At 43.4% G+C, this 27,462-nt stretch overlaps 1 protein-coding gene across 1 annotated transcript in view; it reads left to right on the forward strand.

The window, feature by feature from the left end:
• EEPD1 (endonuclease/exonuclease/phosphatase family domain containing 1) overlaps window positions 1-27,462 on the forward strand; it is a 61,791-nt gene that overhangs the window by 20,536 nt on the left and 13,793 nt on the right. Inside the window, exon 2 of the mRNA XM_082753254.1 lies at window positions 12,546-12,597. Within this exon, the coding sequence (XP_082609380.1) occupies window positions 12,546-12,597 (52 nt within the window). The remainder of the gene's footprint in view (window positions 1-12,545; window positions 12,598-27,462) is intronic.

Here is a 27,462-nt window from a genome sequence, read left to right on the forward strand (position 1 = left end):
TATTCCACAGCTTAACACGTTCAGTGATACCCTCCATGAGATCAACTTTAGATTTTACTTTCAGGTAATTTTTTTTTCAGGTCATTTTAATGAGATTCTTCCACTGATGAGGTTCATGCTGGTCTCAAAGTCATGAGATACTAGAATAAAAAAGATTACCGTGATAAGTGAATGTAAAATTACTCAACTGTTCTATTTTCTATCTGCATATTAGAATAAGGGAAAAACTTTCAGCTGTGCTTGCTTCAAGGGAATTCTTAGTATGGCACACTAATAAGCCCATGCCAGAAAATTCCTTGAGCTCAGGAGAAGCTGAAATAAATGCTTAGGCAACCCCCTTGCTCCTTGGGTGTGACGTGACTGTGGTTTCCTGGTGGGTGACACATCCCCTCTGTAGCATTTGCCAGTGAAAAGTTTCACGTGGGAAATTTTCCATGAAGGGCATCTTCAGTCTGGAGAGCAGCTTCAAACCGACCAGGAAGCTTGGGAGCCACCAGATGAGAAGGCTGTATGGAGAGTGGTGGCATCCCATTACGTGAGATGGGGATGGGGCAGGGGGGAAGTGGAAGAGCTGCTTGGCTTCTTTACTGTGTGTCTCAGTGTCTTTTGAAGAGACTGGCACAGGTCATTGTCAGGGGGAAAAAGTACATGACTTGACTCATCTGTCTATTCAGATAAAGCTATTCCTATGTCAATAAAGACTGTTACTGTACCATGTATTTACTACGCAGGGTAATTGTCCTTTATGAGTAATACATTTTTATGCTGTGTAACAGTGCGTAATTCAGGGGAGTGGCTACAGCGGCAGATGGTAACCCTTCAATCCAGAAGATCCTGGAGAAACATGACTGGGCCAGCAGAAACCTTATGAAGCTCAACAGGAAACCCAGATCCCAGCACTGTGGGTGAAATAGCCCCTTGCTTTAGTACAAGTGGGCGGCTGGCTTCCTCACTCAGAAACTGGTGCAACACTGGAAGAGGTTCTCTCAAGGCTGTAGTGTCTCACGTTTTTGGAGGTTCTCAGGACTCAGCTGAGTGAGGCCACAGCAGACCTCAGGACAGTTCCTTGTGGTAGTCGTGACTTTGAGGGGCTTGTTGCCTCAGACGGTCCCTTCTGACCAATGTTTCTGTGGTTGTGGTACTACTGGAGACAGAAATTCAGGATTTGGTTGATGGAAGATCATTCTCTGCACTACACACAGTGTCCAGGAATTTTCTAGGAGGCAGTAGGGAAAAGTAAATGGTAGTACGCTGTGAAATAGGCCGTAACATGCTCTGCTATACATTTGTTGCATGCTTTCTGTTTGAGTGTTGGGTGGTCTGTCCCTTCTGCTTAGTGTAGCTCTGCTGGAAAATCCTGCCAGCAAACCGAGCAGACGCTTCATGGAAGAAAGCAGTTGTCGGGGAGAGTGCCGAGTCAGCCATTTCCCTGACTTTGAGAGCTGGGGAAGGTTTACATTCTCTCCAGGGTTAGAGTTACAGATATGTGATGCATCCCCTGGGGGGTTAAAACCTTTCTGCGTTACTCCAATACTTGGAGCAAAGGCTATGTGAGGCTGTGGCTTTTGGCTAACCTGAGGCTTGAGCCTCGTGTAGCCCCTGTCGCTCTTCAGAGCCATTGTTAGAGGGAAAATAACCAGACTGATAGAAAGTCCACCTGGTTTGCCATTTGGGTAAACATGATAAATGACACTCCCAATGCCCCCGAGGCTCCTGTCTCCACTTCACTGCAGTATCACACTATGTTGTAGATGAAGCTGGTAGGATACTTTTGTAATTAATTCTTGGCTTTTAGCTTCTCACCTTTTTGTGGCAGTTGTTCTTTTTATCTCATTTGTGCTTTCTGTGGCCTCCTTGCAGATGTAACCTCAGCATCATCTGATGGTTATTTTCTGAGTACAACAGCCTTAGCTTTTCTGGTGACCTTCGTGTGTAGCTTCTGTGGAAGCAAAACTCAGGATGATTTAATGCCAACTCCAGTTGTGAGTTGGCTAATTTAGTTGTCTTCAGTGGCGTGTCTGGGTGTGAAAGGTTCGGGTGCCTGCAACACAGAGGAGTGCCGTCTTTACTGGAATGGGAAACTCTTTTTTTTTTTTTTTTTCCTTTGCTCCCTCTGTCTGCTTCTTCTGACAGTTTCCAATTTCTTTACTTCACATTTCAGAATGTGCAGCTGACCTCAGTTTTAGGAGGATGATGCCTGTTTGTATGCCTTCAAAGTGTGGGTACAAATTATTCTTTTTTTTTTTCTTTCTATTTTTTTAAGGAAAGTGGGCTAGCCAAGAGACAGTTTTGAGGAAGTCTTGTCTATCGCATCCCTTTTTCTGCCATATGGTATAGATGCTATAACAAGAACAACCCAGTAGTTAGCAGTCGATCTTGCCACCATCTATGTTTGTTGTGCCAGAGATAGATGTGCTGACTGACACGCTTTGCTCCACTGAAGTGGAAACTTTACATTGTTAGGCTAGGCCTGCACCAGGGCCTCTCACCAGGGCAAGAATGCAGGGGTGTTATTCTGTCAGGAGACCTGGTAGATACACAGTTATTTGTCTTAATCATACCCAATACAGGCTGTGGATGAGGCCTTACTGGTCAGGCCCGTGGCTGGTGACAGTGCTGGAAACAGGAGGAACGGAGTTATCCGAGACCGAGAAATACTTCCGCTTGTATTTGTGCTTCCTTCTTGCTTGAAATGTCTGTTTTGGATGCTGGTGTTAGTAAACTGCCATGATGATCCTGAGGCATGTATGTGCCTGAATATGTGCATGTATATTTTTAGAGTACCTCCTGACTGCTTAAGCAAACACTTTCCTTTATGATCACTAATTCCTGTGCCTTACTGTTCATTTCCTTAATATCACTGAAGAAGCCAAAATGGCTTCTGGTGCAGTATGAAGATTTTTGGAAGGGTGATGGAAAAAATGCAGGGGTTGAGGAGAGTTTGTGGGTGCTGGAGGCCTGCCGCATACTCTTGCAGGGCACTGTAGCATCAAAGTCATGTTGTGAGCTCCCAGAGCTCCACACTGTAAAGTCCATTGGGCTTTTAGCCATGCAGTGGGAAGTCCTTAAGAAATACAGTCTGCCTGCTAAGGCATTTTCTGCTTTATTCTCAACCTGCTGTAATGACACACTTCTTTTTATCCCTCCTCCGGAAATGTCTTTGAATTTGTAAGACAACAGAAGCTGGTCAGGAAAATGCTGTAGAGGAAAATACACTCGACCAAAGTGCTGCTCTTGATCTCTCTAGTGCTTCTTTCCCTTCATCACAGTGCCTCTTCTCAGCAACTTCACAGTATTTCTCTGAGCACCTCTTGTGTATGTTCTCCTGTTTTAATCCCCGGTGTTCAGCCTTTCCACCGCTTAACCAATTCTAGTTCGGCGTAAAGTATTCTGAGTAAAATGTTCATATGAAACGCACAATTGTTGTGGAACGCTGCCAGCCTCTTAAAAGTTGGAGCCAGCTTTTCAGTGCCAGTGTCTTTGTTAAGAGCATATTACAAAAGACTTTGAAGTTCTATATTCAGATTCAGCCAGGAAGCTTCAATACTCTTCGTGTAAAGCCAGACTAAACTTTACAGGCACTCGGATACCACCAGCTGATTCTGGGTCATGTACCACCAACCATACGTTGTTGCAGGGACACAAAGGTAAATTCTTCAAATAGAGTCCCTGTTAATTGCTTTGCACCCCAAGCCCCCCAAATTTTATCGGTAGCTTTGTTCCTCGTGGCAGCACGATAGCATATTGTTACACCCTCTCCCAGAGAGGGTGTAACAAAGCGTGTACCCACGCTTTGAAGGCATACACTTCGGTTTAATTAAGGACTGGTCTGTTTTTCCACTGCTGCAATAAAGTGGGATTAGATTGGAAAAGGTGCCGTTTCTGGAACGAAGAGGCCCTACCCAAACAGGGAATGATTTAGAAGATCCAGAAAAATAGCCAAATGCCAGACACCACTTACACTATAATATAATGCCTATATTTGGAAGCTCTAAGTCACCTCTGATTTTATGAGCTGCTAATTTTTGTTTTAAATCCTGGTCTCCTCCCTTGTTGGACAGATTTGAATAATTCAGTGCAAGTTAAATAACTTGCTCATGTCCAGTTTTAATGACTCACAAGAAATCAATGTTGCCACAAACACAACACTCTTTGTAAGCCTGTGTCTTCCTGCAGAGTTATGAGGAAACAGACTTAACTCTGAAAAGTGTTTTAAAAATAGTAATAATCCTAAAACTGTGAACATTGTACAAAGCATTTTCCGTAATATCAAAACGATTAGATGTAAGGCAAACCAGTTTGAAGGGAGACATTATTATTCTTAGCTACAAATAGTGAGAAATACAATATGGAAGAGGGAGAATACATTTTGCCACAATACAAATGCAAATAAAAGCCACCCTCTCCCTTTTCTTAATACGGGCAACTTTTTTTGGCTTACTGTCGCCAGAAGCAAGTTGAAACAGAGGGGTTGAAACAATGTGTGTATTTTTCATGAGTAAATATGACTGTTTTTTCTGGCTTGCAGTAGTATCCCCTTATGCTGCCTGAATTATCGTGTAGTCAAGTCCTTGGCACAGGCGTAATGCGTGAAGGAGTAGGTGGAAGTGGTGACAGAGAAGCCTCCTGGATTGCCCAGCCTGAGTTTTGAATGATTTTGGAAGTAAATCTGCATTGCCAGTGTCTGCACCTGGTCGCTGCTAGAAGATACATGAGGACAAGATTGCTGTGTTCAGTATAATTTAATATATGTATTTGATTTGCTTGCTCTTTATTCACTAGGCCACTACTCTATAATCACTGAGTTACTGGCAGTCTCAGGCCTTTCATGGTTTGATCTCATGCCTTTGGGAGTTTGGGGGTTGTTTTCAAATGCCTGGTCTACTTTAAAATCTCTTTTAGAATTAAAAAAAAAAAAAATCAACAAGTAATGAGTTAGAACCAACTGATCCTTTTGAGCCGTTTGTCTAATTAACCTTTGCGTCTCAGGAATCGGGTTTGGTACTGTTCAATCAAGTGCAGTATATCTCAGCCCTTAATAACCAACATCTCTTCCAAGGACTTTGGAAACCTTCCATAATGCTTACTTTTATTACTGCTGCCACTCTCCTGGCATTGCACCAGCTTGAGGAGAAAGAGTTGGGGAAGAATAGGAAAAAATAAGATGCCAGCAGAAGAAAAGTCTGTAGGATGGCCTCTAACTTAGCAAACAAAGAGTTTTTGGAAAGTGCAGTTAGCTCTGGGCTCATGTCTTCAGTACTCTACACCCTGAGTTGAGGTAGGACAGCAAATGTGTGAACATAATGCAAGTAGAGTGCTTCTGTGCACGTGTGCTGCATGCACCCAAAAGGATGCTCCTTCTGTAACTTCCTCAGGTTTAAAAGTTTGAGGGAACCTTCAGAAAGAGAGATTTTATGCAAGTGGAAATGAGTTGATGATGTCCAGTCTCCTTCCCCCTTTTCCGGACAAGGAAAGAATAATGTCTGATATCCTTTATCTGGAGAAGAAGAGTTTCCCTGCTGCTGTTAATCCCCTTTACAACAGAGAAGCCTATCATTCTTGTTGAGCATCAGTGTCTCGCAGTTCAGAAGATACCTTTTCTGGGTAGATGGACAAGAAAAGAACAATATTACTATGGGCATTGTTACCTTTAAAGTTGCAGAGAACCCAGGATTTTTGGTCAGCTCCCCTCTTAATTTTGTGGTGAATCTGTTGTGGAATCTTCTCTTTGGACATCTTCAAAAGCCACCTAGACATAGTCATGGGCAACGTGCTCCAGGTGGCCCTGGCAAAGCCAGGGGTGTTGGACCTGACGTCCTTCAGAGGTCCCTTCCCACCTCAAGCAGTCCGTGATTCTGTTACATGTGGGCATCTGTGCTTTCTGCTGCTGCTTGTGGTTTGGGTCATTGTGCAAGTATGTCTTACTGCCTTCCAGAGAGCCAGGAAGAAGTTGGATGCTCTTGCAACTTTCTGTTTTTGCACTCGTGCTTTGGCAGTACATGCAGATCAGGGTTTACGAGTCATCTATTGCAACAGCATAGCTATGCTGAAACCAGAGCATCAGTTAAGCCTGAGTCAGACCTCTGATATAAAGTGCATTGCTCCTACAAAATGATGGCCCCATATCTGTTGTACAGCAGATGTAGGAAGGAGAATGGCAAGGAGAGAGCGGCATGCCAGAGAGGATTGAGAGCACCATGGGACTCAGGAGATCGCTGAAAAAAAAGAAAGGAAAACAGTACTAAACTACTTACTTTTTCTCCAGTCTGTTGCTGCTTCTCAGATGCCGCTGTTTCACCCTTTAATGCTCTGTACTAAGCATCCATAATTCATGTTTTCCCCCTTTTAGTTCCATTACGGTTTCCTTTCTCTCTGTAACAAATACTCCAGCCACTCACACAACATAACAGGACCCGTGGATGCAAACGTCGGGGGAGCAGCGTTTGTCCAGCAGGCATTAGGCTGGCAGTTTGCCTGATGGATTGCAACTTCTCTGTTCTTTCCATTTACTCCTGGTTGTGTTCCCAGCTGCGGAGCCTTGATGTGCTTTTTGATTTTAAACCTTTGTGCAGGCAAATCAATGGTGACCAGGCATCGAAGAACAGCTGCTTTCATCCTGCGAGACTGCGAGAGAGTACCCCTGAATGGATGAATGTGTGTGTGTATGTATATACAGGGGTGTGTGTACGTGTGTGTATCTATAAAAGAAAATGTGGCTCATGGGTTTTATCCTAATTTCTCCTTACTGTAAAAATACTTTTTCCTGAGACTCTTCCAAGTCATTTTGTTGTGCCATTACCTGGTGGCTGGTCTCCAAGCAATATGGCATGGTACACCCACCCAGGGCTGTCTGTGTATTTCACAAGCTCTCTGGTGTCTTCCAGCAGCCATTAGACATGGCAGCAGGCACAAATTTTCCCTCCATTTGAGGAGTGATTGAGAAGACACAGATGATTTTAGTGGAAAAGGAGAAACTGATTTTATTTCCCTGTCAGACTTCATATGGGTAGATGGAGGAAGATTATGAGGATAAGTCATTAAGTGTGCTGTTTTTCTTTCTTCTGCCTGCTTTTACATGTATTAGTACTGTTGTGTTTGTTTGTTTGTGTGTCACTTTTTGGCTGTTATCTCTCCCCAGTGTTACCAAAGATGCATGTTATCATTGCCTCTGCTCTTCTGCCTGTATTTACAACAATTAAAACCCAGCTCATCACAGTCCTTAGCATCGTGCCATCAGCAGCTGGCTGCAGCGGGGTTGTGCCTCCCTCTCATGACTGCTGCAGTAAACTTGTAATTGCAGTAGCCCCCTCCACAGCCCATAAGCACCACCGCCCTCCTTCTTATTCACCCTGTCATCTGGTGAGCACCGAAAGAAGTGCTGGGACTGTAGGCTGGCCTGGTGGAGATGAGTCGGAGTGTGCTGTTTGGCAGGGACCTGGGGACTCAAGTCAAGCCCTGGGACCACAGCTGCGAGTCGGTGGCTGATGGGGAGTGCTTCAGTAGCCAGCTCCCTACAGGTACCAGGGGCTGTGAGCACAGCAGAGCTGTGTTTTTTCACCCTGTTTTTTATTTTTTGACTCTCGTCTGCGTCTCTTACCACTGAACTGATTTATGAGTAAAGTCAGTTTGTGTACGTATGCAAAAGCATTTCAGCATAAAGATTTGATGATGTATGTGTTGGGGGGGGGGGGTCTTGGACTATTCATTTGCATTAACCCTAACGTGAATCTGTTATCAAGCACTTCATTATAGGCATTTATTCTGGGTGCTTAAAAAGGATTGATTCTGGGATATGTAAATCATCCATAAAACTTCTCTGTGGACCTATGGGGTCTAATCTTAAGAACAAACTGGAACATTTTATGGGAGGGAGGAGGGAATGATTTAATAATGCTTAAAATAATTGCTTGTGCTCAAGTGGTTTTTGCATAGGCTATTTGTAATAATATCTGTGATTCTAGATGAAGTGGGATTTGGTACAGCTGTATGCTGAAGAAGGAGCCAGAGAGCTAAGAGAAGTCATAGAGCATTTCTCGATGATAGCTTTATTCAGGCTTATGGTCTGAGCATGAAGTTTTTGGAAAACCTCGGGCCCCAAGTGAAGATTTATAAGCTTGCAAAGCAAATTGAGATCAGTTCTCAGTTCACGTTGCTGCCAGATGAGAAACCCAACTGGGTGAGTGGGCTGGTGCAGAAAGCGGAAAGGACTGCAGAGGATCATTACTCGCCCTGATAGACCCACAGGCAGGAGGGAGGCAACCAGTGCTGGCTGGCCAGGGAGCTCTGCTGCTCCGAGCTGGTTATGGAGGCTGGCTGTTGAGACAGAAGAGCAAAGCAGTAACACATCTGGCCGTGCTGGCACGCCTGGAGACTCACGGTGCACTGACTGCTTACAGGGTAATGCGGCACGGGGAGCTCAGGTGCAGGCTCCAAGCAGTGCCACTCTCCTGGTGGTGACTTGCTGCTTTACCATCACAGCACCTAGTTGCTTCTGCAGGATGCTGTGATGCGTTAAACACTTCAAGAACCAGTCGATCACCCAGCTTGCTCTTCCTCACTCCCTCCTCTTTCCTTTTTTCCTGAAATCACCAGGCTCTGCACTGAACGGGGACCTCACCTCCGGAGTGTGGTTGGCTCAGCAGGTGCAGGTCACTGTGCTCGTGCCAAGAGCAAGTGGGACGTGGGGGCAGTGGGAGGTGAAGAGCTCAAACTGGGAGGTGAAGGGTAGTGCAAATCTGTGATGATGGCTCATGGTGAACGGGAATGCCCCAACCAGCAAGGAACCTGTCAGCGAGTTTGCAGCAGTGCTAAGGGTTGCTTTAATTATTCCTGCAGTGGAGTACATGGGATTAGAGAGAGGAACCCAGTGCTACTTGTTTTGAAGTTGCATGCTTTTAGGGAAGGATTGCAATGCTGCCCTGAGGAGTAGAAATGGTCTGTAGCTATAGGCATTCGCTCAGCACCATGACTAATCTTCTGGAAACCTGAAGGAATTCCCTTAGAGAGAAAATGCTGTGTGTCACCCGCGGCCAAAAAGAAAAATGAAGTCGTGTTTCCTTGACAGCACATCATGTTTGCATATTTGTACTGCTGTAGGAGAGTTCTTCATCCTGATCACTGCATGCTTTCAAGTATCTTGAGTGTGCCAGGGTGCAAGGATATTAATCTCAGTAGCTTTTTAAAATAGATTGTGGAAAGTAATTGAGTCAGTAAGTACTTTTAATACAGGTTTGGATACAACCAGAGCCTCTTTCATCATGTCAGTATAGTTACTTGCAGTACAGCTTTGTTAACGGTGTACTTGAAAGCTGGTGGGTGAGAGCAGCTAGCCAAAAGGTTTCTTCAGGAAATAGGTTTTTCTACAGCTTCATTTATGAGTTAGTGTTCACATACTGCAGGTGAGGGTGAAAGAAATAGCAACAGGGTATGTAAACAGAGCACATAAACATAGCATTGTACAGACAGCTCTGCCTTCAGCATCATCCTTCAGTACCTGTCGTTGCATTTCTGCGGTATCAGAGCTGTCCCCCAGGGGCTAGGTAGCCGTTTTCCCTTCTACTCTGAAATCCTCAGCAAAAGCATAAGCCACAGTGTATGTGGGCGTGTGCTGCTTTCACTACTTGTTGGATAAAAAAATAGCCAAAATAAGCAGCCTGTTCGTTTGTTTGTTTGCTTGTTTTTCCCCGAAGTGGCAGCTTTAAAACAAGCTGCCTTTCTAAGCCGACATTGCATGAAGTAGCACATACAAACGTTACTTGGAGTCACTGGAAGAGAGAGCAGTAAATAACTGGCTATCGAGAGCAATTTTCCAGGCCGTGAACTGTAACCCAGGGCAGAGGCAGCATCAGTGCCGGTGTTTTGAGGAAACAAGTGTCTTGTGGCTGGCTGTGTGAAGGTGACGCCTGAGTGGAAAACAGTGAGGACCCTTAGGAAAATATGGGGAAAACATTGATCTCTGTAAGTTTAGAGCAGTAGAGGAAAGTCTTTTTCTCAGCAGGAGTCAAGCGCACAGGCCACGAAAACTGTTCTTGCCAATGGTGTAACAGTGTTTAATTCAGATTTGGTTCTGGCCCTGTATATCCAGTATCTCTGCAGGATCTAAACGTTTTGTGGGCAGGAGGACAGCATCACTCTAAATATAATGAGGTAAAGTGAAAAGGATTTATGCTCCCTTCTTTATCACTCGTTTTTCTGTAACTCAGTACACTTTGTTTTAAATAAAAGCATGCTGGCTGAAGGAATTTTTGTGGGGCTTTATTACTGTAAATAGCAATGAGGATAGGTGTGTACAATGAGATGATGATCTCAAATGGAAACGGTGCTTGCATTTTGGCATTCTGCTTCATCTTTCTTCTGTAGCTATTGAGTGTCAGATAATTAATGTTAGTAAAATAGATTGGTAAATTGGTAGAAGCATCAGCAACCTCAATGGATATTTTCTACCTTTTGATGATGAAGTGTTCAAAGTCTCATGTGACTGCTGGCTTCAAAAGGAAAACACAAAAGTAATTTGCATAGTTAAAAAGACACTGTTGAACAGCTTGTGAAAGGGAATGGCAAAATGTTAGCTTTCACTACGTGCATTGGGGCTTGAAGCAGTCTTTGCAGCAGACTTTGCCTTGTGTTGGCTTTGTGCTTTTCCTGAGCCCCTTCCCGTCCTGCTGGCGTGTGTGTGCAGCACGGGGTGTTCTCCATGCTGTGACAGATCGTGCGCCCCTTGCCACTGTGGCGGTAGTACTTCAGTGGAGTACCTTTCCTTTCTGATTGTCCCTTTGTTTTCTGAACCATCTCTAACGCTCTTTGTCTTAGCAATAATAGGCTCTACAGACTGTGAATGCGCAGCCTGGGGCTATTCATAATTCATTGGATGTAGGCTTTTTATGATGCTTTTGAAGACATCTGAAAACTGGAAGTACGTTAAAGTGAAAGCACATGTATGTTCAGGGTGTTAGGCTGTGAATACTTGTAATGGAAAGCACTGTAATGCAGTAGAAGGACATGACTGAAGCTATGTTTTGCTGACTGCCATTACAGGATGGTACATAATTAATGTACTGGAGCATTGGTGGGTGTTGGAGAATTATGCAACATTGCTCTGAGGTTTGGAACAGCTGATAAAAGTTCTTGTAGTACACGGCAAAGTAAATCCTCTGACAGACTGCTACATCAGCTACACACGCAGTATTGAATAGGAGCTTTTTACTGTCCTGTCCTGGGTCTGTCTAGAGTCACGAGAGTGATTTAAACAATATTTGAATGCAGTGGAAGAGCCAAATGATGCAACACAAATGTTTGTGTATCTCTGAGTAAAGGAAGTTATCTTCAGGACTACAAGTATAGTATACTAAGCGACAGGTTTTAAGACTGGGTAATGGAGGTCATTACCTAATTCATGCATCTGTTGGTCTCTGTTGGTGGGAAACAAAATGTTTTTTTGTAATGGAGAAGACTGAAGTGCTGAGTTCAGCATGGAATGGATTTAAAAGTCTACAGTGACTGAAAAAGAATGGGGAATGTCCAATAGGCCCTCCTCCTGATGTGCTCTTATGTTTTAGTTAAATGTCATTGGGATTAGCCTTAACATCTCTAGAGTTTCACCTGCTTTCAGGCTCCTACCCATCCTGGGAGCCTTTCAGCTTGGTGGGGATGCAATAAAATCTCTTCCTGATATTCCTTAGCCTAGAAAGGAAGAAAAGACTGGGCTTTTGCAGTAACTGGGGACACATACAAGTAACTGAAGTTGAAGAAGAGTGGATAATTTATGATTACTCGTTAAACCAATCATGAAAGTGTAGAAGCGGAACAAGGTTCTTTTACATACCTTGATTTAGAAGTAATTTACCTGAGTTACCTGTCTTACAGGGCAAAATCCTGCTTGGGTAACTCTGAGTCTTGCTGAAGTGAATGCAATTCAGTGAGTAGGGTTTAGCCTATAGAGGAATGATTCAGTAGATGAAGAAATTGGGGTTTGCTTAACAAGTGGCTTTACAAGGACAACGATTATTGATTGCTGTCTATTCACCCTGCTTTCAGTTACGCATGTTTCCTTCCTATCCCCCTCAAATTTCTTTAGCTGGGTTGCCTTAGGTACAGTACCTCATATATAATACGGTAAATTCCCTGGAATGGCTACTGTGAGACTCATGGAGACCTGTTGATACTGAAGAACAGAGCTGACTAAAAATGATAGCAATGTTTAGATTCTTTCCCTGTGCTCATCGTTCAGAAGATCCTTCAGTATTAGTTTGGGTTATTAAAAATGTAATGATTAATGCAGGCTCTCTGTAAAGTGAACTCAGATATGCTTGTAAAGCAGAAAGCAGAAAATCTCTTTGGAGCAGCTAAAGCAAAGCAAAGTAATACTGTTTCTCTCTTTCTTTAGTTGATTATATCCTGAGTGTTTTTTTTTATCTATGCTTCTATAAATTTCTTTGAGGTGAGAAAATAAGAAGAGAACTTCAGTTCTGCTCTTACTTGTGTTTCTGTAATGCTTGCAATGGTGTGATTCATTCTTTTTTTTCTCTTGTGTGTTTTTTTTCTTGCAGTATCAAGCTTTTGGCTGTGCAGGAGCTGGTTGATAGAGAAGCGCTGGAAAAGGTATTTAAAATATGTGTAATACAAGAGTAATAATTAACTGGAGCTCATAAAGACCTCTGTTAGCAGGGCTTCTTAACTCTGTGGAATTTCATGTGGTACGTCTTTCTAGCTGCATAGGACATGAAGTAAGGGGGGCCACATTTTGTCAAAGTTGACTGCATGGAATAAGTAATGCCTCTAGTCTGCCCATATCAGCTTTCCCGAAATTGATCCTTGCTAACAGCTTGGAGAGGTAGATGATTTGAACTGACAAGAATGAATGTCTGAAGAAGGAAGAGCGTCTCAGGAGCCCCGTTTGAACACAGAGAATGGAAGAAGATGCCTTGGAAGAAATGTGGTTTAACTTAGTGATGAAGGATCAGTGCAGCTGGCTGCTCAGTGTGCTCAATGTCAGCCCTAATGACACTAGCTGAGTGCATGATGTGTCAATCTGAGCTCTCCTTATGTCTGCACCAGGGAGCTGCTTTATGCTTGGGTATTTGGGGAGGTGAGGGACCTGCCATCCATCAGCCCTCTTGGGGATAACAGGGTTTGCAAACAGCCAGTGCTCACTCAGCACAGCGAGGAGGAGCCCTACTGAATTTTTCATTGGCTTTGGGCAACTTTAATTTTGATAGAAGGAGCTGGATTTTGTTAAAAGGTAGTGACAGAAGACTGGGAAGGTGATACTGTGATACAGTGACTTTTTACATGTGAAGAAAACAAGGTTCGTAAACACTCCTTTTGCAAAAGAGGTTAATTATAGTTGTTTGCAGTAGTCAGCTTCTCTGATATCTCATACCCTATAAATTTCTCACCTTTTTGTCAGGCATGAACCTCCCTTTGGCCCAAGGCCTCCTAAAACAAGGCTTGGCCAGAGAGTGACGTCAGCCTGGTGGGAATTGCTGTTTTTGCCATTGTTTGTAGCTTTGCAGGAAGCTCTTCAGAAAAGCTCTGCATCAGAAAAATGATCTTTCTAAATTGAGCTCTCTGAATATTTGATATCTACTTTCATACAATGCCAAGCTTAAAGAAATTAAAAAGCCTGTTTAGCCCTCTGGAAAACAACAGTATGGAATTATGTAAGTACAAAGAAATTGGCTGTCTTTATTTGTTAAATAAATGAGAAAAAAAGTAGGCTAGAAAAAAAATTCTTGTCCTGCCTGCTTGCAAAATCAGGCTTGAAAATACGTGCTGAATTTTATATTCGTAAATCATTAATCTGTATTGTATTGCAGGAATACAGAATATTATTAAATAATACTTCAATATTCATTACAAAATTGATCTTCTGTATTTTCAAGGGAAAAATTCTTTAAGCTAGCTATGGACATAGTAACCTAAATGTGTTTTTCCCATACAACACTTTCTAGGCTATCATATTTCCTTGACGACAGTTATATATGACGGTTTCAAACTTCTGTAACCTGCTTATTTCTAATATTCAGCACTCAGCTTTGAAAGTGCTGTTACATATTTTTGATACTCGCATGAAAATTCAAAATGAGTAAAAACACTTTGATGAACAACAGTGTCCCCTGAAAAGACATGGGCTCACAGGAGTGTTTGTACTGCAGAGTAGCTCCATTAAATCAAATCACAGTGAAGTGCATGTATAGCAAATGTCCTCAGGGTCTTGAGAAAGCATAAGAAAATGATCTGGCATGGCAAAACACGGTTTGCTGTTATCCGTTTGCAATGTTATTATGGGCTGGGAGGGGAGGCACCTGAAGCAAAAGGCTGTTGAAGCTCCTGCAGCTTGCAAGCAGTCTTGGAGCTGCTACTGAACTGCTGGGGTCTTAAGAAGATAGCAGCCCTCCCCAGGGTATGTCGCAGGAGGATTTGTGCTCTCTCAGTGGGGTGCTGCAGTCAAGTTCAAAAGTGGTGTATCTGTTACTTATGGGGAAAAAAAAAAAATCAAATCTGTTACACATAGTCTTATATAGTTCATTATAAACCTTAGTGATATGGTTTAGTGGAGGACTTGTTAGTGTTAGGTCAGAGGTTGGACTAGGTGATTTTGTAGGTCTCTTCCAACCTAGATGATTCTGTGATTCTGTGATTATCTTCGTATGTTTTTCCCACCTTGGCCACTGAAAATTATCCCACTGTGAGAAGCTTTGTGTTATGCAAACACTGTTTGTTTAATTTTCAAAGTCCTGATGTGTGTAAGGGCAAATTTGGCCAAGTGGTCCCTTAAGCCAAATATCTACCATGATTTGTTGCATTTACGTCCAAAGTTGACAAAACAGAAGGGGTGATTGACAAGGTTTAATTGTAGATCCTGTCTCTAGACAAAGTTGTCTGAGCCTTGGTGCTGCTCATCGGGTGCTTGTTTCTCTGTGGTGCTGCTGGCACTTGTATGCACCCCAGCATCCCATTAATACAAACAGGAAAATAATCTGTGGACTCAGTGAAATGGGACCAGGTCACGCAACGAGAACAAGAATCATCTTTACTTGGAGAAAATTCTGGGTCGAAGACAGGCTTGTTTGTGTTTATTTTGGCCATATTCTGTCAGACCATTCCAGCAGTTACCTTGCATGGCATGGGGGAGGATATTTGCTTCCTAACCCAGCTCACCCTGGCTGTCACGGGACAGTGTTGCTGACGTGCTGGCATTCCTCTGCTTCAGAAGTGCCGCTGCTGCCAGGGGCAGCCACTAATGCAGGCGGTGAGATGCCAAGTGATGGCTCACCTCTATGACAGCCTCATTCCCAGTAGGCTTCAAGGCCACTCAGGCTTCAGAGAAAAATGTTTCGAGTACACAGGTGTGCTGGCACTTATAGAAGCACGTAGAAGATCCTGTAAGAAGCATCATTTCCTCTTCTAGGAGCACAGCTCTGGGGGAGACCTCCAGGGTCACTACTGCCCCAAGGTGTTTTTGAATACTTTACCCGGTCTAATTTTGTGAAGTCCTTAATTGCAGATGAAGAACTCCAGAGGACTTGGCAAGTGTTAATTGCATTTATTTGGCAAAGGGGAAAAAATAATTTTCTCAAGAAACATGCTGTTTTTGTAGTTTAAAAATAAATCTGTTTAGGTAATTAGCAAGTTGATCTGCTTAGCCAGGTGACATTTCACATCGGTTTCTGTTTTAGTGTTCAAATCCATCATGCCTTTCCCTATGCAACAAGTATGCCAAAACAATGCTGTCACTGGTGCTTGATGCCAGCAGAATGTGTAGGGAGAGTTGTCCTCAGAATACTTCTGTCTTTGTTTTGCTGCAGACGTGGTATGTTCTTTTCACAATAAGAGCAAACGCACCACTGACAAAAATCTGGGGCCATGTTCTCAGCTGTAGTAAATTAGTTCACTTTTGCTAAATTTCAGCAGAGATACTTCAGTTTGTGTTAGTTGTTCCTCCAACCTGTATGTTTAAAAGGAAGGGTGAATGTGTTTTCTCTCTACACTCGAGGTGGAGTGCTCTGTACTTCTGTATATTTTGTGTGTCCACTGCAGGGGACGTTTACTTCATTCTTCAGTTTGTGATAGACCATCCCAGCACACCATGCATATTTATGGCACAGGAGACTTGAAGGTGAACAGAAACCTCCACAGTATTTATTTCAGTAAAAGCAAAACTTAAGGCAGATGCAGAGCTGGAGACCAAACTGAAACTGGTAGGGAGGCTTCCATTAACTGCAGTCAGCCTTGGATCTGTACTGCCAAGTCCAGGTAGATGACGTTGGTCAGTCTTCCCTTGTTGACTGATGCAGTCACTCCATCACAGAAGGCCACCAGCTTGGTCAGGCACGATTTGCCCTTAGTGAAGCTGTACTGACTGTCTTGGATCACCTCCTTGTCATGCATGTGCCTTGATACTGCTTCCAGGAGGACCTGCTCCATGATCTACCCATGCACAGAGGTGAGGCTCACTGGTCTGTAGTTCCCCAGGTCTTCCTTTCTACCCTTTTTAGAACTGTGAGTGGTTTCCCTTTTTCTAGTCACTGGGGACTTTGCCTGGTTGCCATGATTTTTCAAATATGATGGAGAGTGGCTTGCCAACTACATCAGCCGGTTCCCTCAGGACTCTGGGATGCATGGCATCAGGCTCCATAGACTTGTAGCTAGAGACCACTTTCTTGAAACTTGTTCAGTTTCATCAGATGGTCTTGAACCTTCTCTTCACTTACAGTGGGTGGGACATTGAAACCCAGCCCCCATCTACAGGTTCAGGGAAATGAGAGATGTGGGAAGCCTGACTAGCAGTGAAGACTGAGGCAGAGAATTGTTGAGTACCTCAGCCTTCTCCATGTCTGTCATTACCAGTTCTGCCTTCTCATCCATCAGAAGGGACACACTCTCCTTGGTCTTTCTTTTCTGAGCAATGTACCTACAGAATCCCTTCTTGTTATTCTTTGCACCCCTTGCCAAGCTCAGTTCCATCCATGCCGTGGCTTTCCTGATACCATCTCTGCACATCTTCCCAGGCCACATGCCCTTAATCCCACTGCCTGTGCACTTCCGTCTTGTGCCTCAGTTTGCCCAGCAGGTCCTTGCACAGCTGTCCTGCTTTCCTACCTTCCCTGGATTTCTTACACATTAGGATGGAGAGCTCTTGTGCTCTCAGAAAAATGCCATTAAAGAGTTGCCAGCTCTGATCAGTTCCCCTGTCCCTAAGAACAGCGTCCCAGGAATTATTTAAATAACTGGAATTTCACTTGTCCTGACTTTGCTCTTTGCCAGGCCCATATTCCTCAGATCACAAACCCAGCCATGGCGTGGTCACTGCAGCCCAGGCTGCCTCCAGTCTCAGCCTCGTCAACAAGTTGGTCTGTGCTGGGGAGCACCAGGCCCAGCAATGCTTCTCCTCTGCTTGGTTTGCCACAAACCTGGGCCATGAAGTTACCCTTAGTGCACCGCAGGAGTCTCCTGGGTTGCTCGCGGCCTGCTGTGCAGCTCTCCCAGCAGACGTCCAGGGGTTGAGGTCACCATCAGGATGAGAGCCTGCAAGCGTCACGCTCCTTGTAGCTGAAGCAGGAAGGCCTCAGCAGCAGGCTCCCCTCGGCCAGGTGGGCTGTAGCAGACCTGTCCTCTGGTGTTCCAGCCTTAACTTCTACCCACAAGCTCTCATCCTGCAGTGGTTGTTTCTCAGAGGCAGCTCTTCGTAATCTATCCGTGTCTTAACACAGAGGGCAACACCCCCACCCTTCCTTCCCTGCCTATCTCTTCTGTAAAGCTTGTAGCCCTCGATTCAGGTGTTCCAGCTGTGTGATTTGTCCCACCACATTTCCATGATAGCAATTAGATCATAGTTTTCTAATTGCACTGTGGCTTCCAACTCCTTCTGCTTGTTTTCCTGTGTGTGTTGGTGTATAAGTGCTGTGTGCGCTTCAGCTGGGCTATCGGTCACATCACCAAAATGCCTATGAGTGGTGAACACAGTGAGTAATGTCGTCCACTTTTACAGGATAAGACCCAAGAGATCGGGGCAAAAAGGAGAATTTGTTTCTTTCCAGTTGCATCACTCTAGCAGAGGAATTTCAGCTACTGTGAAAAATGAGTTTATAAAACACTACAGCATTCCCTGATGTCGCGTTTGCCTTTCTACACAGCACATGGAGAATTTTAACTAGAACTTTGCTTTTGTTTTCTTGATCCAGTGTACTGTTTCCTCCAGATACTATCTGAACATAAAAAGTATGACGTCAATTGAGGTTCCAGAATTTCCAGTATGAAATGCATCTGCTGGAGGTTTTTATTTATCTTTTGTCTGCTTTTGAGTAGATTGAGCCAGATCAGTGTTTAATCGTGATTAAACCCATTGTAATCTCTGTTCTTTATAAAATCCCTCTCAGAGCAGGGCAGGTTGTTTATTTGTGAAAGGTTATCCCTAGGAGCTTTGCGGTGTTTGGAAGAGAGGTCCTGTTTTCCATTTGCATGGGCAAGCATGGGCACATGGCTTCTTTCTTGCATAGATACAAATATGTTTGTGTGCGCACTTGCTAGGGCAGTTGGAATGGCACTATAATGTGCCTTGACATGGAGCAGCGGGTCACCAAAGGACATTTATCTGGCCCGTCACCATGGTAAACGCACTGAGTGGCTGGTTGTGCAGTAAATGCTGCCCTTGCAGGCAAACATTACGCCTTGAGTTCTGGCCTGCGCAAGCCTGGGAGCTGCTGCCGAAGTCTCCTATAGGAGACTTGCCACTGACTCACTGAGGACCTTTGTTCAGTCTTTTCCAGCCCTTTTGCTGCCTCATTTTTCTGTTCCCCATTCCTAGAGAGAAGTGGTGCCAAGCCTCCCTGCGTACCCTTTGCCTAATTCAACTTCATGATTCATCAGCTGAGGTTGGTACTCCTGCCCTGTTCCACTGGAGCCACCAAGGAGGCAGTGATTGACTGCTCCCAGTGAAAGGAGATTATTCCAACAGAGAGCCTGGCTGAGTTTATTTTAATTATTTTCTCACATTATTCTCTATTACTTACCCTCTTTTCTCCAACATCGTACCTCTATCTCTGTCTTTCCTTTCTCTTGCTTCTTTATCCGAGTGCAGATAATACTCAAGGGCACAGTCTTTTACTTACCCCTCATCCCCTGTGTCCAGAAATTTCATGGTAAAGGGAAGTAACCTGTTGTTGTACCTATGTCATTGAACCACTTCCACATGATTAGAGCCAGAAGCCATAGGTTTTGTTGGAATGATTCTTGGGGAGGGCGTAAGCCCAACCCAGACTTCATACGGGTATAAATGAAATGTGTTCTACAGCATAGGAAGCACAGGCTCAAACCTACTTATACCGCTGGTTTATTTGATCTTGGTTGGATGTTTTTCTCTAGTTGCATTTCACATCTTTTTTCTCATGAAACAATGCTGTACACATCACTGGGAGCCATGGAGAACATGGGTTGCTCTTAAAATGTCATTTAGGAGGGGCACTGTTACTTTCCCCCAAAGCATGGCTGTGTGTCTCTAGGAACTAGTGGTATGGGGATTGCTCATTCTATTAATTGTTTTTTTGTTATTGTTGTTTTTTTGTTTGTTTGCGGTATCTAATTCTGTCCCTGGACAGAAGCTAAACTTATCCATTAGTAAAATCATAACTATACTTACAGACCAAGGAGAAACAGAAAATGTGTATTTAGAAATGCTAGCATGTGTTTAACTTCAGTTTGTGGGTGGTAGAAGTAATGTGAAGAGTCCTTAATCTAATGATTTTTCATGTCATGTCTTTCTTCTATAAAATGGTAGAAGACAAAGCCAGTTCATAGAACAGGACTAGTTTTGAGCAGTCAGCAGTTCTGAGGAAGGTTCTTTTTGTCTGGATTTTTCTTCCCCCTACTTTTTAATACATTGACATGGCAGCAAAAGTTTTGTAATATCAGCCTAAATCATGGTGTTTTTTTTTTTTTTTTGTTTGTTTGTTTGTTTGTTTGTTTGTTTGTTTTTTATGTGGAGTAAGTAATTCATTTACTCCCTACAGGGAGACAGAGAGCATTGCATCTGTTTGATCAGAGCTTTAGTCAGGGCTTGAGGGCAGTCTCCTGGATTCGCTTGAAAAGGTGCTACTTGTAGAAGACAGACCATCTATTACTCACACAAACCTTTAAATAAAGAATGTGCTGTTTCAGAGGGGAGTGAGTGTCAAATCAGACTCTTTGCATTAAGGACTAGAGGCGTGAACAATAATTTAGAAAAAGTGTATGAGATTTAAAAAAAAAAAAAAAAAGTGAGATTACATGTCCTAATGCCTGTAAGAGATCCTTCTAATAATAAGCATCCAAGAAACAAGTAGTGGAATAGGATACAAGACAGATATAAATAGCTTTACAGAAGGTGGCACAGTGTCCTGTAATGTAGTGTAATCTGAAGTGTAATTCATGAAGGAATGATATTTGAGACTGGCAATGGTTGTGAGTCATATTACATTACTCTTCTCTTCCTTGTTTTTGTATTCTTATCATGGGAAAGAATGCTTCCTCTAAACAGAGATGTAAATCAGCTGGGGAAAACAGTATTCTAACAGTAGGAAAAGAATGGGTGGAAGTAAAATGCCCTGTGAATTACAGTTTTTGATGAAAGTCTCTGTAGAGGAGGTGTCCAAATTGTGGTCTTGTAATAATGAGGGCCGTTTGATTTTCCTTTTTGTCAGTGAAGTTCTCATAACATGCTGTTTTTATTCCTTCTCATTCTACACATCAGCACAGTCCAGTTCATCTTTATCTCTACTTATATCCCAGAAGTTTACAAAGGAAAAAAAAAGACAAAAAAAAAAAAAAAAAAAAAAAAAAACACTTTACTTGCACTTATGGACATGAGTAGACTTTACCATTGTGGTAGAGTGAGATTTAATTACCTTATGTGTTTAAGCAGCTTTCCTTGATTAACAACCCTCAAAACTGTATGATTTCCCCATTCCCCTTTAGTTTTGTTCTTCCTTTGTATTAGCACATTTTTTCCCATACTCCTTTCCTTTGGCTCAAGGCAGTGTGCAGGTAAGGAGACTCAGATCATGGGAAATAGCTCTCTGGCTTGGTTTGTTTATTTTTAATTGGTGAACAAGAAACCAGTTCTTATCACTCCTGGGTCTCATGTTTCATAGGCTGATTTTTTATTTGCCTTCTGTGTTAAGGGCTGGGTTCTGATGAATTGATTTTCAACTTATGTAGTCCCGGTGAGTGCTGGATGAGTAAGGTCCTTGTCACGTATTATGGTCTTGCACCACGCCACAGAAATAAATAGGAGCTTCCCCATTGCATGACAAAAGCATTGGCTAACTAAATGGGGGGCTATTTTTATTTTTAGCCAAGGAACTAAAAATAAAAGAAGGGTTCCCAGAAAGCTACTGACTTGTGGTTACCTGGTGCCTTATATCTAATCCAAATGAGCATGCAGTTTAGCTTTCCAAACATTCACTGGGCAAGCTGTGGCCCTGCAGAGTGGTGGCTGTGATGGTACAAAATGAAGTACACGTGCTCTCGCTGAGCATACAATACCTTACCTTGTGGAAGACTTGGAGCTCTATATTGGTCACTGCTTGAGGCACTATCTGTAGTAGTACACGTATAGTATCTCCCCCCAAAAAGAAAAAAGTCTGAGCCCTCAGTGCTTTAATAATGTCAATAATACTTTTCTAAGCATACGTCTGTGTTCCCTGAGAGGTGCATCTGCTTTTTCTGGTGGCTGAAGAGGTGGCAAGATGAAACTTGTCTTCTTCATTTGGAAATAATGAGATGGGGAAGAAATGTGAAAAAGCAAATGAACGTTTACAGCAGACAATGTAGTAACAAGTAAATAATTCAACTGTGTTGTGGCTATGATTTTAGCACAGCCAACTGCTTGAGCAGACAGCTTTATAACAATGTAGGAAAAGCGCTTGAACTCATCCACTCATCTCTTGTAAAAGCAGCTCGATGAAAAAGATATGCTTGTAATCATGAGGGTTTCTTTTTTATTCTTCTTTATACCATATTAGCTCCTATTATTGCTGTTAATGATTATACTGCATACTTACGCAGACTAAAACACTCATTTGAATGAATTGCAAGGCTTTATGGACCATCCTTGACAAGCTCTTGAGGCTCAATTCTGGTATTATGTTTTAAAAAAAGCGCTCAAGGGTAGGCAAAGAAGTCTGCAGGAAATGTCTTCTGCAAAATGAGTCTGTCTCATGAAGTACAAGGAAGAAGCTCAGCTTGTAATAGAAATGTGAGAAATTGAAAACCCATAAAACTGCTCCTACGCACAGGTTGGCCAGTATGGATGTTCTCTTTCATAGCAAAAAGGCAGCCTATATTTCCACCAAATACATGAAGGCTGTTTCCCATTAAATGGCAGCCTGGCTGAAAGATGTTTCATAGCCCATTTTGACAATAGGTAGTCGAGCATCCTGTGATTTTTTAATAGAGTCCCTGGCACTTAAAGTGTGTTATGATAGTTATCTTCTTTCAGTTGTTGTTTCACTGTTCTGCACCAAAGGTTTCCGTGTCTTCCTTTTCAAGCCCTATAAAAAGACATTGTTTATATAAATAATAACTTTTGTTAGGAATGAAGCTAGATGAAGGTGCCAGTGAATGATCTAAATTGTTGTCCCAGGAACACCATGATTAAAAGACGAGCATAGAGCTGTTTTTATGGGCTACAATCCTTTTTTTAATCATATAGTCAAAGATAAAGAATGTAATTTCCTCTCAGGTATTACAAAAAAATAAGCAGTTGGGTGACTCTGGTGAGGTCATCTGGGAGGACAATGTAGAAACTCATTGTTGATTCTTTCCAAAATAAGTGCTCAGAAAGGAAAACAAATCACTTGGGAGTGCAAACTTATGCTCCTACCACTCCCCAACTGATCCTGTAAAACCTAACTTAAAAAATAAAATCTGCTTTGGTTCAAACAGGTTCATGTATGGAAACAAATCATTGCACACTTTTGATAATTGAGATAATGTTAAGTTTATCAGCATAATTATTTCCCGCACGTTCATAAATTACAATGGTTGAGTAACACAGCAGCTGCAGAAGGGAGCCTCGTGTTCCAGCTTGGTTCAAATCCATGGGCTGGCTCAAAACGTGGCCAGATTCCTTAAGGGACTCAGATACCTGTTGTGAGGGTGATGTGTTTTGTTTTAAAAAGTGTGAGTCCTTGAATGCTTTGCTCTAGTGTTCCTCTGATAACGGGAGTTATGCCCAGAATGATACCAATCTCAGCACTTCAGTTTCTAGCCTGTGCCTGCGCATAGCTTGGCTTGAAAAAGCGCCTTCCTCATCCTGTCTCCTCTGAGGAGTTCAATCCAGGAGGTTTCCTTTCTTGCGTATTAAGCTTAGAAATGGTTTTTGCAGCAAAGCCTGGAGTTCAGGACATGAATCACCTCGCTGGGCAGCAAGGCTGCAGGCTGGTAGACGTTTGCTCTCCAGTCCTTGACATGGTGCTTGAAGCACTCATTTGGAAGCGAAGAATCTGATCCTCAGAAGAAGGAAATCCTTCCTTCATGGGTGTCTGTCAGAAATACTGGGTTGCTGTCTAAGCAGCAGCACATTTTCCAGGCACCACTGAGCTATGCTCAAACTGATGGAAAAGCCGAAGGTGCCTCCCTTATGATGGGCCACTACTTGGGATCCCAAGCAGAAAAAGTCATCTGCTTGCCACCATGTGCTCTGTGTCCAGGAGACTGGAAAAGGACAGGTATAACCTGCATTTCTGAACTCATTGTCTTCTCTTGGCTTGCCCCCGTCATCCCCTTTGCAAAAGAGGAAGCCCTGGGTACCTAACTGGGAGAGTGGGAATGGACTGCACAGCTGGTGCCAGGTGATGGAAACTGGCTGATGAAAAACTCCCATTACATGTGGTTTGGAGGGAGATCTCATATTTACCAACATGTCCATGTTTGTATGTGCATGTTGGCACAACAAATGAGCTTTCTGTGCCCACAGTCTGCACAAACAAAAAGAGGTGATGGTTGTGCCTGCAGGTGCAGCTTTATGTGTGAAGCCAGGTGCTGGTTAGGGGTTTGGCTGAATGCTTGCTGCTGAAGGGCTCTGCCTCAGTTTTGCTGCTTGTGATGGGTTTATGGAGCCATTTGAAGGATTCATTAGATATAATGTTTGTGCAGAGCGTGGAGGATGACAGAATTTACTCAATCATCAATGTTTTGTTTTAGCTCCCAGAGTGACAAACCAGTAAATAGAGAATGGAAAGGTGTTGCCCCAGGTCTCGATGACACAGAGCAAACAGGGCACGCTAACATGGCAGGATGGCTCGATAACCTCGCCGAGAGTAGTCCTGTCTCTGTGACATTTTCAGTAGATTTGTTCCTTATCTTTACTTCCATCACAGAATTTTTCTCCTAAACTTTATAAGTTGGCTTCTGTAAACCACACTTCTAAAAAAATATTTCTTCACTAACATCTTCATTGTAGAATTATTCTCAAGAGGGAGAAAGAGAAATCTTCTCCAACAGGAAATGTATTGATATGTCTGAGATCTTTGTTGCCTGTGGAGTTTTCTTCTCCTTTGGAAACACTAATAATTATCGGTCTAGCTGTCTTCTGCCTGCCAAGTTTTATTTACCTTTATGTAATGTCAATACTCGAAGAACACAATCAATAAATATTATGAAATGCTTCACGATGTTTTCCTGGAAGGGACTAATTGAATGGGCATGTATAAAACATTACAGCTTAACGCAGGACCACCTCTACTTCCTCTGCACTGTTTATGTGGTTCACCTGCAAGTGCATCCCCCACGCCAGTGTTTGTGTTCATCTACTAGTTGTTTGTGTCCAGAATTTTTGGCTACCTCTGCAAACAGGATATGGATACACTTCAGGGAAAGGCAAACAAGCAAGAGACTATGCTATTGTCAGAAGGAAATAGGATCCAGTGTTGATTCTGTTTTAGGCTATAGCTGTAATAACACTTCCTTCCCTGCAGTTATGCTTGGTTATTCAAGAACCCAGACACAACTGATGCTCCTCTGTGTCCCTTTGCTTAGCTGCTCCTGCCTGCAGGGATGTGGATACCAAGTGCTTTTCTCTTGCAGCCCTAACCTGTTTTCTTACCCCAGCCTCTGTAGTGAGTCCAGGAACATACAACCACCACAAAGATCTCCAGCTAATTCTGCTTCTTCCTCATCTCAAACATGATCTAACAAAACGCTCTGTTTCTTCAGAAGCATCAGTGTCACATCAGGGTGCTTTATGTGAAAACTGAAGGTGTTGATTTCAAAAATGTTCTCAATGTTTCTGCTCCCAGCTTTCTGGGTCAGGCTCAATTAGGGAGCACCAGCTGTAGCTGTGTCCTGTAGATGGTTGATTGGGTAAGGTTTGCAGGTTCTCAAGTCTGCATTTTGAGTTGGAAATAGAAGTACAGTCCACTCTTGGATTTATAAAGAAAATAAAGGATAGCGTGCATTTAATTCTAAGAACGTTTGTATGCTACGGAGTACCCAGTGATGGAGCAGAAGAAATATATATTGAAGGATGGATTAATAGTGCTAGCGCCAGATGGTCTCGTGAAGCCATTGTCAGTTTTGTTACATCTTCTATCTGGAATATTTTAGATCATGCTTCAGGATGGGAGTTTTACTGCTAGAGGAATCAGGTTTGGAGGGGGTAGGTGGGCTTTGAAAAAGGTGGTGAATTTTGACCTAATTGTATAGTTATACATTTTTTGTTGTTGTTTTTGCGGATGATGAAAGTCTACTTTTCAGCTATTACCAGCTCCTGTGCTCTTCACAACTCATACTCCAAGTCTCTTTCACCACGGAGATGTCAAATCTTTACTAATGTGCCATCTCTTAACATATGTGAAACGGTAAGGAACTGATAGAAGTTTCATACGCATCTCCTGTACTCATTAAAGTTGCTCCCCCTAGTACCTGTTAAAAATAAAGGAACTGTGCATATTTAACATTCAGAAATAGCGTGTTTATTCCCTAAGCTCTCTTCTCTCCCCTTTCTTAAGAGGAACTAAAATCATCTTTGCTTTGAAGAAGTAAGTTGTTATTTACATTTAATGCAGTGCCCTTTTGGCCTGAAAGCATCTGTGGTAATTAAACAAAATGAACATTTAATTGCCTTGAGTGCCTTTCTAAAGTTCAGGCGATGATTACTGCACTGAGACAAGGCGTACTGTGCCACAGTAACAGGCTCACACTGGAAGCTCCTCTTTACAGTTCCTTCTTGCCTCACTCTCTTTACAGCCTGTGCTCTGACTGCAGGTCTGAAATTAAAATATCTACAGATGAGACTGATAAGAAATGCACAATTACATCTAGCCTTGTTAAGCCCTAAGGCATTGTTTTCCTGGGTCACCTTGATTTCCTAAGTGTGTAAAGGAGTAGTGAGTGCATCCTCTTTTCAGGCAAAGGATGCTCACCTCAAAGGAGGTCCCCATCTCAGTGTGGTCCCCAGCCCGTGTACTGTAGGAGTTACACCTGATGGGGCAAGCTGTGTGCATGGAGTGGTATTGTGCCTATCGGGCCTACTCTGCCTGATTTTGTAGTGGCTGCACTGTTGCCTTCAGGGGGCTGTGGCGACCTGGTTCAGGAACGGCACGGCGACCAACCCCAGGCCGCTCGGTCCATCGGCTCACAGACGCCAACGTGGTGGATGGCAAATGGCGTTTACTGTCGAGTCACATGGTATTATATACCCAAGGCCCATAGCGTCACTTCCGCTTGCTTACATCACAGACCACACGCTACTGTCCATCAAGGGAGGGGCTCCACCTTTCCGTACAGCGCGACATCTTCCGGCCGCCAGACCCTAACTACCCACACTGCACAAACAGCACCTCAAAAGCAAGCAAAGATTACCCAGGGCACCCTGAACCTGTCCAAGACACTGTGCCTTCCCTCTCCTGTCCCTACTCTAATGTGTGTTTCCTCAGCTTCTTCCAGCTGCCCGGTGTAAGCTCGTTCCTGTACCTGTCTGCTTCTGGAGTGGCCAGGAGCGATCGGCACGGGCTCCTTATGAGGGGAAACAGAGCAGTTCCGTCTTTGGATCCTCCCTTCGTGGGTGATTGATAGGTTGAAGACAAGCAGAGGCCGTGGGGCTTGCCCCAGTTCTGGGAGTGGTGGCTCTTGTTGACTCGTTGCATTTCACATGCTGGTAGCAGGCAGGTGGCTGTCGCAGGGGGTCACCTTTCAGGGGCAGACAGCCTTTTACCTAGAGTGTGACTGGAGCCTGTGTGCTGCTGCATTCCCACACCCTGGATGCACTGCTTATCCAAAACCACTTAGCACTGAGCTGCAAGAGAGACCATGAAGGCATACATGTAGGTATGATACAGGGACAGTCTGTGTAAAAGAGCCCTTGTGCTGTTGATATGGCAGTATCTATTTGAGTTTTGACTCAGTTATGTACAGGATTTAATAAAGAAAGATGATTTTGTTCAGGAAACTTGCAATCTGAAAGGCTCTTTAGAGAAAAAAAAAAAA

The sequence above is a fragment of the Aythya marila genome (assembly GCF_965140915.1).
Source record: "Aythya marila genome assembly, chromosome: 2".
Classification (NCBI taxonomy): domain Eukaryota; kingdom Metazoa; phylum Chordata; class Aves; order Anseriformes; family Anatidae; genus Aythya; species Aythya marila.